The sequence below is a fragment of the Phytophthora ramorum genome (genome assembly GCF_020800215.1).
Source record: "Phytophthora ramorum isolate Pr-102 chromosome Unknown Phyram_PR-102_s0006, whole genome shotgun sequence".
Classification (NCBI taxonomy): Eukaryota; Oomycota; class Peronosporomycetes; order Peronosporales; family Peronosporaceae; genus Phytophthora; species Phytophthora ramorum.
The window spans coordinates 1,962,895-1,977,007 of NW_027150652.1; the positions used below are offsets into that span (position 1 = coordinate 1,962,895).

Below are 14,113 nucleotides of genomic sequence, written 5' to 3' on the forward strand. Positions count from 1 at the left end.
TCCTCCTTGAACCATGGTTCGTCAATTAGTACATTTCTACAGAGCTATACACGTAGCATGCTAACTACATGTAGCATGAACTCGCGCTCTCGTAAGCTTAACCCCAGAAACTCATGACTTCTTCAGGGGTTTCTGCAGGCTTCAGCAGCTCCAGAGAGATTTCACCTTCGCTCGCGTGGTAGCCGTAGATTGCAGGCGCAGGGCGACTGCAGTGACGACTGAACATTGACATCGTGTTCGCTCCGGTGTCGTGTACCACGACAAAGTCTCCGCGCGAAATTGTCGGCAACTCGACGCGGCGACCAACCATGTCACCACCGAAGCACAACGGTCCCGCCACGTTCTGTAATGACAACGGAGCCGAAGAAATCGTACCAGCAGAGCTACCACACAGAAGCAACAAGGAACACACCGTCAGAGCATTACTCGTGTCACAGCAATGGGAACCAACAACAACAAGTACTTACTCGTAAACAGACAACCGACGTGCGAAGAGTTCAGGGCGGTAACACGCGCGCAGGAAGAGATCCGATCCGGCGTGAATGATGGCGGTCTGTGAAATGCTGTCGCCTTCCACTTGCGGGTGGGTCTTGACGTACTCGACCTCGCTGACTACCCAACCCGTCTTGGAACTCACACTGCTACCAAACTCGGTCAAAATGGTGCGGCCTGCACGCTCGAATAGCTGTGGAGCCTCACGACGAAGAACCTCAACATACTCTGCAAAAGTTGGAGACACATCTTCACTATCAAAATTGGTCGATAGTCCGCCACCGATGTTCAGCACCTTGATGCGGCTCGTGCCAGCCACTGCGTCGATTTCATTAGCCAGCTCACTCAACACAACGGCACCTTGTGACAGCATTTCCAGAGAGCATCCTTGAGATCCAACGTGTGCGTGCAGTCCTGTCATCCACGGGTTCGCACAGAAGAAAGCGATGATCCTGGCTCGGTTCTCAGGAGTGAGTGGCACACCAAACTTGGACTGGACCGTTGAGACACTGAGGCAGGCATTGGTACCAGCACCAAGTAGAGGATTGATGCGCAAACCGATGCGAGGCAAATTGCCAGCGAAGCGTGGAGTACACTCCGGAAAACTAGACTGGAAGATCGCCTCGGCATGTTCGCGGATGATGTCGAGCTCGTCAAAGTTGTCCGCGTTGACTTCTACCCCAGCGTTGATAGCAAACTGTAAATCACGTCGCGTCTTGCACGGACTGTCGAACACAATGCGGTGAGGGGGGCAGCCCAGCCTCAACGCGTGCTTCACTTCTACGATTGACGCGCACTCGAGTCCAATGTCGTTCTCGATCGCACGCTTCACGAAGAACGCCAACGGGCATGACTTCATGGCGAAGCGGTGCTCAAAATGAACTGGGAAGGATGCCAGCAGCGACTGGAATGCCATGTCAATGGCGTCCAGATCGTAAACGACTGCCAGCTTAGTCTCGTCTTCCGGTTGGTCTTCCCTTGCTAGGATACGCTCTTCGACCATGTGCTGTACCACGCGCGCGACCTGTCCGTCCTTGACGCTGAAATTCCAGTCACTGAGTGGCTTGAGTGGTTCCAGCGGGGTTGGCTCAATACACTTCTCGATGTACTGATGGTGCAGTCTTTCCCAGTGGCACAAAACCAACGCGATCTTGCGCAGGACGACATCATCGTCTTGCGAAAGCGGTTCCATAGCAGCCGCAAAGTCACTTTCGCCTTTGCCGCGAATGTACACTTCGTTCACCATATCTGCTCCCATGGCAATGCGCAAAACACCTCCGCTTTTACCTAGCGACACTGGTTGGCCCAGCAAACAGCGCTTCTTGGCTAGCGCATCATCCGGCAGAGCACCCGAAACATCTTTGGAAAGTAGCGTGTGCAGAGCCTTCAGAGCGACCATATCAAGGAACGTGCCATACTCGTCGCGCACCTTGAATGACACGATAGTGTCCATAGGCGTCACTGTGCTGCTACCGTCGTTTTCGGTGGGTTCTAAAGGCGTAAGAAGCTCCACCATGTGGCCCCACGCAGATTGCATCTTAGTCCTGCAAGTGTTCATGTATAGCTTGCAGATCGCCGCAATATCGCGAGGTGAAATCCGACAGAACGGCTCCATGTTAACCAGCGCAGTTTCCCAGCGTAACAGCAGCCCGACATTCATGTTCGTGCCCAATCGCTTACGAATATGATGCATTCCCTCAGGCATGTCATACTTGGAGAAGTAGTCTTCCAGACCGAGCGGCACAGCCAGCTCTGAGTGGCGCTCAACGGCTGCAGATTCCATCTCGAATACGCAGCGTATCGGCATGAGCACAGCACCACAGAATGGAGAGCCTCCGAAGAACTTAGACCCCGTTGTGATCACCACATAGCCCTTGGCCGCCCATTCGCGGTACAACGATCTGTCAACGCGCATTTGGCAAGCGTCCACAACAACCAGCAGTCGGTTCGGGTACTGCGCAGCCAAAGAATCTACCACAGGCATCGAAGGGCAGGCGTAACCAGTCTTGGCTCCAACCACCACGTGCAGCATGACGACGCCTCCGCCTCGATCCAGGCGCTCATGCACCATATCCTTGACGTCACTGTCAATGCGGTTGATTTTGCCCTCGTCATCTCGCGCTGGCATTGTTACAACATCCACCAGATCCACCGGAAACTTTCGGAGTGGGTCTCCAGCCGTACCAGCCTCCCCACATGGGGTCAAATTGCTGAAATGCTTGCCACCAGAAGCGCTGTTCGATCCACGGCCGATTTCTCCACCCGCTGTGATGATGCTGGTCACCTTGCACTGCTCCGGTCCGACACCACCCGGCAGATTCTCCTCCTCGCCCAGTCCTGAGTACAGTCTGGCAAGCCCAGCAACTGTAGCTAGCAGCTCGGCATCCGTTCCAGACGGTGAAAGCAGAACTCTCACTTGGTCAGTCCGAACCAAATCGGAAACGCCCAGGCACGCCGCCACGCGAGTGCGCACGGCCCGCATCTTGGTGTTGAACAATGCGCTGGAGCTCTGGGCATTGGGGTTAATAGATAGCGAGTTCAGCAGCAGCTCTTGCCTCAGTCTCTCGCATCGCTCAAAAGCTTCGAGAGTGATGCTGGAGCACGTGCAGCTTCCTCGCGCCACGTCCGTGGCAAACGGGATCGTGGACGCGTTGTAACTGTTGGTCTTGGTCAACGGACACAGCGTGGATCGGTCGTCCGACCCGCGCACCAGCAGCGACTCGGTCTGCTCCGCAAAGGGCAGCGCGTGGGCTGCAAACTTGACAATCTCGTTCCACGCATCGCCGTGGCAGGGAATGTGCAGCAGCGTGGCCAGTCTCGAGAACAGCTCGGTCGTGTTAGCCACCGTGGCCAATTGGCGCACCACGCGCACCTCTTCCTGTCGGGCCCGGACGAGCGACGCCGGACTGGCCGCTGTATTGGCGTAGTTGACCAGCTCCGCCTGCGAGAACGTCTCGAGATACTTGAGCTTGGTGTACAGCAACACGAGACCGCGCGCGCTATAGCACGGCGAGCTGCGGTTGATCTCCGGCAGACACAGCAGGCGGTCCTGCAGCAGCGCGCTGAGCGCCACGGCGTCCGAGGGCTTGTGCAGCTCCCAGAGACGCGTGGGGTGCGGGAGCGGGCCCAAAAGAGGTAGCAGCTCGGGCCGCGTGGCCTCCACTTGGTCCCGTAGCTCTGCCGAGCGCCACTCGAGCTCCTCGGGGCTCAGGAGGCGCGAACGCGGCTTGGATCTGCCATCTGTAGACGAAAAATCGAGCAGTTTGTTGCTGTCGGCGGCCGGCGGCGACGCCACGCGCGGGGAGCTGTTCTTGGCTCTGGGCACGTGACCCGCGACGGTCGAGATTTTCTTCTTGTTGAGCATGGCGCGCGTAATAGACGGACGGATAGCTCGATGGCGAGGCCGGCGATCTCGAGGCGGCAAAAACGCAAATGGAGACCAGCCAGAAGATCGCGGGTGTGTCGCTTCGATTTTATGTGATCCACATTTCTAGTTTTGGACCAGGCGTTGCGTGCTTTGCAAACAGGCGCATATATATGATGCGATGAACTACAGTCTACTCGTGGTGTCCGGGGCGAGACACCACAGGACAAAGCCATAGCTGTGGAGGCTATTGGAGTCCAAGTTGGAGGTGAAGGGAATGGCTGGAAGACCAAAGCGATACCGCCGTTGCACCGAGTTCCGGTGATGGAACTGCAAAGACGGGCGCCGAGCCATGAAAACACCCGTGCATACCGTTTGATGTGTTTGGACAGGGAACGGATACCGCCTCGCAACTGAGTCGCTCCCCCCCGGTGTACCGGAAAACATCGCTCTCGCCACTACACTGCATCACGTCGCGTCATACCGAATGCCTACAGAACTCGAAGTCCGACTGCCCAAGAAACGCCCGCGATGAACCCCTTTTGAGAAGTCCCAGATTCGCAAGCGATACTAGAATGGGGAGAAAATTACCCAGCTGCATCAAAGCACGGGACACGCCCGCAGCACGATCGACTTGGTAGTGCTCTTCCCCGAAGGCGGAGGCCAGCCTTGGGATACCGGCGACATCGACGGCGTGCCGGTGGACCAAGTTTACGTGAAGGATGGCCGCTGCGTGCACCGCGTGCTTGTGAAGGGCGGAGCGGGACCCCCGTTCACCGAAGGCCAGGAGGTGGTGGCCAGTGTGGACTGGGCTCGTCGCTTCAACCACATGCAACAGCACTCGGCGCAGCACCTCTTCAGTGCGATCGCAGAGAAGTATGGCTACGATACCACCACGTGGTCGCTTGGCGAAGAGCGCTGCAATGTGGAGCTCGTGTCTATGGATACTGCCGCCGCGTCGGTTGAAGCAGGCAAGAAGGCTGGCACGGAGATGAACATGATTCCTGCCGATGTCCTCGAGAAAATCGAGGTGGACGTGGATGAATGCATCCCGGAGTCGGTCTGCAGTGAGCGTTGTTCTCGTGCGTGTCAGGCCGACAGTCGGCTGCAAGGTTTGAACGCTCATGGACGTTTACAAAGCTCGCTGTCGGAGGCGGGGTTTTCGAGGTTGAGGACCAGCTAGTAGGCTACTAGGAGCTGAGCTACTGGTAGGCGATGAGTGAAATTGCATTACCCACTAGCAGTCACTGTAAGGTCACTCTGAGGTGGCGGTCGCAGCTGGATTGTATTAGATGTACTTGCATTTCACGCGCTTGTTTTGCCATTTTCAAGGCGCGTGTCAATTTTCTCGCGGCCAGCGAGCGGTGAGAGACCCCCCCCCCCTCGAGCCCAGCCCAATGCGTGCTTGGACCACACTTTTAAAACGTTGACTTGGCTTTTAAACCGCAACAGGCACCTTACAGCCGCCCAGGTGTTGCACGAATAAATGCTACGCTTTCGGTCTGAGGGCAGACAAACCTCACCTACACTCCAAACTGATGTCCACCACACCTATCGCACTTATCCGATTCCCCACGGTGCCTTCCCCTCCTCGCCAATCAAGTACACTTGCATCATCATTCATTACTCCGGCCATGGCTCCTCGCGCGTCCTCGTCTCGGCGCTCCGGCGGTGTCCTGCGCTTCCAGGGCTGCGCGCACTTCCGGCAGCGCCTCGTGTGCGCTACACTCAGCAACCGACCGCTCATCATCGAGGACATCCGCTCCGAGGACGAGAGCCCGGGCCTGGCGCCCTTCGAGGCCAGTCTGCTGCGCCTGCTGGACCGCGTGACGAGCGGTAGTCACATGGAGATCAACGAGACCGGCACCAAACTCAAGTACCAGCCAGGGCTTGTGCTGGGCGGCCGTGTGACCCATGACTGCGGCACGGGGCGCTCCGTCGGCTGGTTCCTCGAGGTGCTGGCGGCGCTCGCGCCCTTCGCCAAGCTGCCGCTACACGCGACGCTGGACGGCGTGACGAACGACCATTTGGACACGTCGGTGGACAGCTTCAAGGCCACGACGCTACCGCTGCTGAGACACTTTGGCCTCGACGAGGGCCTGGACTTTGTGGTCAAGAAGCGTGGCGCCCCGCCGCTCGGAGGAGGACAGGTTATCTTCAAGTGTCCACAGGTCCGGCAGCTGCAGGCTGTCCACCTGGTGGACGAGGGATTCATTAAGCGCGTCCGTGGCGTGGCCTACAGCACGCGCGTGTCGCCGCAGACGTCCAACCGCATCGTCGAAACGGGCCGCGGACTGTTCAACAAGCTGTTGCCGGACGTGTACATCTACTCGGACCACTACAAGGGCGCGGAGTCGGGCCAATCCCCGGGTTTTGCGCTGAGTTTGGTGGCCGAGACCACCACAGGCGTCTTCTTGGGCGCGGAGGCGGCTGCCGAGCCGGGTGACTTGCCCGAAGATGTGGCAACCCGTGCCTCCCACGCTCTGTGCGAGGAGATTCAGAAGGGAGGCTGTGTGGACTCGACCAACCAGGCGCTCGTACTGCTGCTCATGGCGTTGGGCCCCGAGGACGTGGCCAAGGTGCGGTTCGGCAAGCTCACGCCCTACAGCATCGAGTGTCTGCGCCATCTGCGCGACTTCTTCGGCATCACGTTCAAGATCAAACCCGACCCGGAAACGAAGACTGTGCTTCTGTCGTGTCTGGGTGTTGGGTTCAAGAACCTTGCCAAGAAGGTCACCTAGACGCATCGCAGGCTTGCAAGCAGATTCCTAATAGAAAGAATGCATTTTGGATATGTATTTGTGCGTACAGGTGTTATTTATCTACTTTGTTTTGTTGGATCTAGGTTATGGACTCACTTGCGACGCATCTTGGACGCCTTCACGGCTTCTCCACCTGCAGCACCCATCTTCACGGCTGGCTTCGGGACAGGAGTGGCGCCGCCCCGCACAGTCGGGTGGATCGACGTCAAGTTCGTCGGTAGCTGACCACGTGCGCGGCCGGGTTCCCGAAGTTTTAGTCGTGCGGCAATTAACCATTTCCGAGCCAACGCGGTGGACGCCGCATTCAGAGCTACAGGCTGACGAGTCCACTCGAACTGATGCTGCATCGTTTCCTCTTCGTCGTCACTCACGTCGAGTTGCTGTCGGCGTTTGCCACTCTTCCCAAACACGCGGTCTTGGGCCTTACGATACCATTTTTGCAGCAATGCGTACGACGCAGCGTTCAGCGGCGCGGCGCCCCAACCGCCATCTCCACCCATGCCGTCACCACCAGGACCACCGCCGCCAAGACCACGAAGATCCCCAAGCTGACCGGTTGTCTTGAGATGGACAATGCAGTTGAGGCAAAGCGTTTTGAACTTCTGGTGCTTTGCAAAGAAATCTTTCCAAGCTGCCGCGTCGAATTCTTCTGAAAGCGTCTGGCTTTCAAACTTGTCGCCGAGCACTTCAATTGGGATAGCCATCTCTACCTGCAGCTGACGGCGCGAAAGGCACATTTCGCACTCACTCTTCCGAGCCTGCTGAATCAGCGGCTGCACTACGGTCTTTAGACGCAAAATCCGTCGTGCTCGGGCAAGCCACAGTCGAATAATGGTTCGGGAGGGTGCAGACAACGTCACCGGACCGAATCGCGGTCGGCCATCGTCTTCTTCGTCGTCATCCGAGACCTGCGGGTTGAGGCTGTCGAGGATTTTCGCGAACTGCGCTAACAGGTATGGTCTTGCGCGACGAAGCGTACGAGGAGTAAGGATCGATGGCAGTTGATTCACGAGCCAGGAGCGGTTGTAGGTCAAGAACTTGTTGCGAAAAGTGTCAGACGTGATGCGTTGATTCATGAGGTAGGCTTCATGTGAAGCTCCTTTGATCTTCTCGAGTTCGTCCCAGCGAGGCACGCCGAATTCGTCATCCTCGTCTGGTGGTGCAAGCCACGCAGTGTTTTCGTGCTTAATTTTCCAGACCTCAAACTTAACAGCCAAGAAGAGTACTAGCGATTTTACAAAAGTGGAAGCTGCCAGGATAAAAGCAAGCAGCAGCGGCATGGCAGGGTCACCAAAGAGGTTGTAGCTAGCACGTGCTATAATCTCAATTCCCACAACGAAAAACACAATGCCGGTGATGTGCACGGTAGACATCATGAAGAATTGCGACGAGAAGCACATTTGATCGAGCGTACGTAGTCCTTCATCGATACATTCATCCAGGTTGGGCTCTAGACCTTTCCAACGTTGCTCACGTTGAAGGAAGCGATAGCGGCAGTAGACAAGGTAATCATACAGCTTCCACCCTTGAAAAATCTCGACCACGTTTAATACGAACACCTCCGTCACAAGCTGGAAGAACAGAATGATGAGAGAGTACCAGAGGTAAATCTCCATGTCCTTCTCTCGAATGTTGTACAGGATCGGAAGCATTACTTCCTCGCGGAAGAACATCATGATTAGAATCAGTATAGGCTGGTAAAACAGTGCGAGTCGCTCCATGGAGCAGTCGGCGTAGAATTCGATAATAGGCTCAACCGTCTCCGCACCCTCACCGCTCTCCCCACCAGCTTCAACTTTACCTTTTTCCTTCTCCTTTTCTTTCTTCTTTTCTTTTCCATCCACTGCGGCTACAGCAGCAGTAGACCGCGTAAAACTTCGGAATAGCAGCAACACACCTCGCCCAACAATCTTTACTTTGCCCCAGCAGTAGCTGGCAACTTCCTTTACAAAATCAGTGACAGCCTCGATGACGGTTTCAACGTATACACGCATGAGCAGCATCATGCCAAAATCGAGTGTGTTACCAAAAACAAAATCACCAAAGTCCGTGGCGCCAAAAGTCATGATTCCGCCGATGAGATTAAGCGCCGACACGAGTGGTGCCATGAGCAAGGCCTCCTTCAGCTGAGACTCAATCCAGGCTTCCATAATTGCGTTGACAATCTCTTGAGCGACGATCACGTAAAACATATAGTTTCCGAAAGAGCTCCAGAATGAAAACTCTAGCATGAGAACGAGAAACAACCCTAGCATAATCGACGCAAATATCATGTTGGCTCGCTTCCACTGCGTCGGCCACCAGATACTTCGCTCAAGAGCGTCTTGATCGTTTTGTTCTGCCATAACCTTCTCTGAAATCGCAATAGGTTTGGGCAGAAAGATACGTGTGCCCAGCACAACCAGATAGAGACCGAAGACAAGAAAGCAAAGACCAACACGTCCTTTGCGAGTTTCTGCCACCGCATCAGGATCGATCTTGGTCTCAAGGTAGTGAGGCACGATATTATCCATTAACCAGTAGCCACTTGATGCGAAATACTTGTCGCCATTTAGCAAAAGGTAGAAACTACAGACCACAGAGAAAATAGGCAGTGAAGCCATAGCTACACCGACAGAAGGTGGCGGTGCAATTAGAGCAAACACAGTCCAGAAGCGGAAACGCGGCGGCGACTGCAAGAAGGATGTGATGCGCACTACAATCCAGAAAATCAGTGCACCCGCCGTCATCATGCCACCCAAGACGAAAAAGAGGCCGACGAACACTTGTTTCTCGAAGGCAAACTGGATAATTAGCTGGAAGTAGCCAAGAGGATGCAGGTTGACGCTGAATGTGTACTGTGTGTTCGATGAGTCTCGGTCATAATTATCATAGACGAGGGTTACCTTGATAATACGCTTTACATGTTTGTCCAGTTGGTAGTACGCAACGTCGAGCGTGACGGAACGAGGAAAACACAGAGTTGAACAATCCCCCTCCAGCGATTGTGCGGCAGTATTGTCAACTGTAACGGGGATGAAGTAGTCCAATCCATATTCGTCTAGAATATCGTCATAGTACTTCCCACCACGCAAGTAATCTGCTAGCGTAGCTGGCTCGCGCAGGATGAAGTACAGAACAGTTCCTGCAGACTGCTCAAACCAGCGGGGAGTCACATCGGCAGTCGGCAGATCCTCTTCATAATTACACTGAATGTCCATCATACAGATGTCGGCGGTTGGTTCTTGCGCAACGTCCAGTGGCCCCACGTAGCGAATGTCATCCTGATTTGGGAGTGGCGGAAACGCACGCCGCCACCAGGTGCGACCGTAGCTTCCTGTCTCCGAAGTAGTAGCTGGAAGTTGGCAGGAATCACTTTCAAACAGATCAAACAGAGGCGTGTACGAATCGTACTCCATGCAGTTCGAGAGGAATGGTAAATACGGGAGCAACATTTTCTCGAATCTGAACAGGTACTGTGAGCCGGAAGGATCCGTCGTGTCCAGATACATTTCTTGAAACGTCTCGCGATACTTTTCAACCTTTTCATGAGTTAGTGCCGCAGATCCATACGGCATCAACCAATACGAAGTATCAGTGATGACTTCCTTGTATGGATCCACCACAAGCGGCACCTCATCAGCCATACTACTGACATTGTGAGATAACAAGACACGACCACGCTCGTAAGCCTCGTATTTCGGCGGAAGATTAAGTGGTGGCGATGTGTAGTCTTCATCCCCTCCGAAATAAGCGATGAGGAATGTGTAGTCGCGAGGTACCATCTCGGCTTCGTATGAGATGGAACGCGAGAGTGGCCGAGTATCTGCCGTCACACCTTGCGTGACGTTGCTTCGCGTTGGGGTCTTCAGCTTTACCACCGTCGAGTTGACGAAGAAAGGGGCAACAGACGCGTACAACCCGTACATGACATGAATTTCCACTTTGAAAGTAACATCTTCCAGGGCAAGTAGAGTGATATTAAGCAAGTCATTCTTATCCACTGCCGTGGACAAGAACCAACGTGGCAGCTCCACAGGTCGATGACAAGGAGATGTTTCGATATCGGGACCACTGGGAAGCACTACTCCGCGGGAATCGCAAGTCTCGTCTTCACACGTACTGTTTTTGACAAAAATCGCTATCTTGTAGTGTTCATCGTAAATGAGATCTCCAGGCAGGTGTCGAAAATCAAAAGATAGCTTCGCCTTACCAAGACCTGTAAGTGGAAACCATGCCTTGTCGTCGTTTCGAAATCCTTCCTCCATTTCGTCTCGCTTCAAACAAGTTGCCATGACCTCTTTCATGTTCAACGTTGCAGCTTCCTTATCGGACACGATTCGAAATGTGGCGCTCGTAGTTGAAAAATGTACACCATAGTTGGAGACGCTCACTTGCACCGTGCGTGAAAACGAGGTTCCCGTGGCTGCTGTGTCATTTCCAATAAACGGAGGAGCTCGGCACGTAACTCGAGTGCTGCTAACGAAGAAAGCAGGTGCTATCTGAGAGAAAGGTGATTTCGGTAACTGGAATTTGCAGACTAGACGATCTGTGTTCTGAAAATTGCGGCCGATGACAGTCAGGAGTACTCCACCGCTGGTACTCATCTTCGCTGGGCAAACACGAATGGCATCAATGGTATCGTTTTTCCAGAAAGACACTGACGCAGACTCATTCACAGGGTAGACCACGTTGACAACCTCCACTTCGCCCGTCCGACTGGTCTCCACCGTGGAGTCAAAACTTACTTGACTCCCTTGGAAATCGTAGGTAAACTGGGGGTAGTACTGCTTTTCCGGCAGCTTATCACAAATTGGAACAGGTCTAATACTGCAATCCACTAATTCGTCTTCACTTGAGCTTGACCATGTACCGCTAGGGCAATTAATGTAAATACTGCTGCTGTTAGCTGTACCCAGGGGGCAAAACTTGCCGTCTGGACACTTACTTTTGTTCTTCTCGATAGTTTTCGTTCCACGGACGCAAATGTTGCCTTTCTCGCACACATGCGTGTACTGCTCACTAATCGGAGTTGCTGACGAGCAATAGTGACCCCCAGGGCACAAATGATCAAACTGTGCACGTCTGTTTGTTCCCTCGCCACAAACATACCCAGCTGCACACGGCAAACTCGAGGCCATGGAAAACATGCCGGAACTACCGCACACTCGTCCGGCTGGGCAGATCTCGCAATATGAAATATCTGCCAGCCCTGTATGCGGAGACCACGTACCTTCGGGACAAGCTCGGCATGTAATGCTGTCCGCCAGCGATCGATAAAATCCACGAGGACAGAGCGATGGAATATAGGTTCCATACCCCGGGCAGCTGTGACCCGCAGGACAGATCTCACATTCTGCAGTAGCCTTTAGGGGGGTGTATGTTCCGGGGAAGCACATTGTCGAGGCTACAGACCCAGTCGTTCCAGCAAAACTCCCCACTTGAGCTTGTGTCGGGGCACTCGACCCTGGGGGACAATAATGACCGGCATAGCAAACTCCTGTACCAGAAAGCGTCGGGGTAGCTTCTTCACAAAAAGTACCTTCGGTACAACTTTGGGGAGCTACCGCACCCTCAGGTCGACTGGGAACCCAGTCAATTGTTGTGTTATGAGCCACACCGCCTAGGCAGTAGGTACCCTTCGGACAAGGCATAGGCCGATAGGGGATACTATCTGACGGATCCAGCGTTCGGGTGCCCTCTCTGCAGATATAACCTGCAGGACATAGCAGTACTGGAGCAGCAAGCCCGGTCGAAATACACACAAAACCAGCAGGACACAGTACAGGCGCCTGCATTTTGGGCTGAGGACAAACGTTTCCAGTCGGACAAAGCGTACAATTTGACTGCTGGGGAATAGGATTGTACGTTCCTGGGTAGCAGTCTCTTGGACGAAGATTACCGACACCAGGACAATACTGACCTGCAGGACACACTATGGCATCGACATCGTCCGGGCAATAGTGACCTGTCGGACACGGCCCCTTGCCTTCTGGCGTGGAGGATCCACGTGGGCAAAAGAATCCTGGATAACACCTCTGCGGTGCACTGTAATTATTTGCTTGTAATTGTTGAACCGCAACACCACGTCTACAAAATGTTCCAATCGGACACGAGTACGGGCGTTCAGCCACAAGAATGGTGCTGCCTTCCATGCACAGCTTGGAATCACAATTCGCTAGGCTTGGAGGGTGTTCAATACGACGGCTACCAATTGCAGGGAACACACGAGATATCAAAGCCCACGCACGCGAGGACTCCACGAAAGATGCTAGCTGAGTCTCCTTGTCGATTGAATACTCCACGTTTGTAGTAAAATCTCGGATATCTGCCGTTTTTGTCCCTTTGCGGCAGTAGTGGCCTGATGGGCATCCTTTCACTGGTGTTCGCAGTCCGTGTTCGTCGCAAACCATTCCCGCGCGGCATAATAGTGGCTTTGTCATTCCATGGTCCGGGCAGAAAAACCCAACGGGACATGGAAGACAACTCACTTGGTTTTGCCGTGATTGAAAACTTCCTGGAGAGCAAACCGAAAAGTTGGTACTATGATGGGATTCACAAATCGTCCCATTCGGACAGGCCAGAATATTTCCATTTGTGCAGAATTGCGAGCTTGGGCATTTCTGCAAGTAGGTATACTCAAGGCCACTGTTCGTGAAGTCCACGTGGTTACTTGTCATCTCCACCGACACAACGCCATTTGTTTTTCGCAAATCGATCAGTTGTCGAGGTGCGACGCATGCCGCCACGGATTCCGACAGATATGTTGCTGGGCTTAAAACCGCACCAAAACGACAGGCCAGTAGAGTGTGGTTAACGAAGTTTCTACCCTGGAAAAACACCGTAGTTCCTCCTTCTTTCAGACCTGTTGTAGGAAATAGTCGTGACACTGACATATCCTTGACGTACAGGTACGTTGCAGAGCTGGATGATACATCCATTCCATTGTTAGAGACTCGCACGGTCACTCGTCCAGGGGTGTCTCGTGGTGCCGCACAGAAAATCATGGACGGGTTAATGAAAGTAGCCGAGACTTTACCCGAGCGAAAGATACACGTGAGGTCAACCGAGTTAATGAAAGCTGATCCTCGAATGGTCACGATGGTGTTAGCATCGACAGTAGGACCCAAATTGGGAACCAACTCGTGAATAACAATGTCCTCGACGTACTCGAAAAAGGTGTTCGATGCGGTGAAATCACGACCATTTGCGCTTACTTGAATCAATTCCTTGCCTGGCTTTTCCGCTCCTGGTGTGATACATTTAACCATATTCGATCCTAGTACCTCGCCACCAGAGTTGATGCTACCAATGCGACAGAGAATGCGTCCACTATTGCTAATCTCGAGGTTGTACCATCGAATTACGAGTTCTGTTCCCCCAACAATACTCCCGAACGAAGGGGTTACCGATATGATGTCGGCTGAGGTTGTGTAAGAAAAAAATACCGGGTTTGGGGTGAATGTGACGTTGTTGTTTGTCACCGTTAGCCGCACGACTGACGCCAGATCACGCT

General features: G+C 53.8%; 4 protein-coding genes across 4 annotated transcripts; 2 read left to right on the forward strand and 2 right to left on the reverse strand.

Moving 5' to 3' along the window:
- Nucleotides 1–97: 97 nt before the first annotated feature.
- KRP23_7520 (Diaminopimelate decarboxylase) lies at nucleotides 98–3,856 on the reverse strand (the record flags this gene model as incomplete). Its single annotated transcript, XM_067892848.1, has 2 exons — nucleotides 98–383; nucleotides 468–3,856. The coding sequence occupies 2 exons, from the start codon at nucleotides 3,854–3,856 to the stop codon at nucleotides 98–100; spliced, it is 3,675 nt and encodes a 1,224-aa protein (XP_067744688.1).
- Nucleotides 3,857–4,685: 829 nt separating this feature from the next.
- Nucleotides 4,686–5,039, forward strand: KRP23_7521 (Alanyl-tRNA editing protein Aarsd1-B; the record flags this gene model as incomplete). Its single annotated transcript, XM_067892849.1, has 1 exon — nucleotides 4,686–5,039. The coding sequence occupies one exon, from the start codon at nucleotides 4,686–4,688 to the stop codon at nucleotides 5,037–5,039; it is 354 nt and encodes a 117-aa protein (XP_067744689.1).
- Nucleotides 5,040–5,490: 451 nt separating this feature from the next.
- Nucleotides 5,491–6,597, forward strand: KRP23_7522 (putative RNA 3'-terminal phosphate cyclase-like protein; the record flags this gene model as incomplete). Its single annotated transcript, XM_067892850.1, has 1 exon — nucleotides 5,491–6,597. The coding sequence occupies one exon, from the start codon at nucleotides 5,491–5,493 to the stop codon at nucleotides 6,595–6,597; it is 1,107 nt and encodes a 368-aa protein (XP_067744690.1).
- Nucleotides 6,598–6,710: 113 nt separating this feature from the next.
- On the reverse strand, nucleotides 6,711–10,865 carry KRP23_7523 (uncharacterized protein; the record flags this gene model as incomplete). The annotated part of the gene is made up of 1 exon (XM_067892851.1): nucleotides 6,711–10,865. The coding sequence occupies one exon, from the start codon at nucleotides 10,863–10,865 to the stop codon at nucleotides 6,711–6,713; it is 4,155 nt and encodes a 1,384-aa protein (XP_067744691.1).
- Between the last annotated feature and the right edge of the window lie 3,248 nt (nucleotides 10,866–14,113).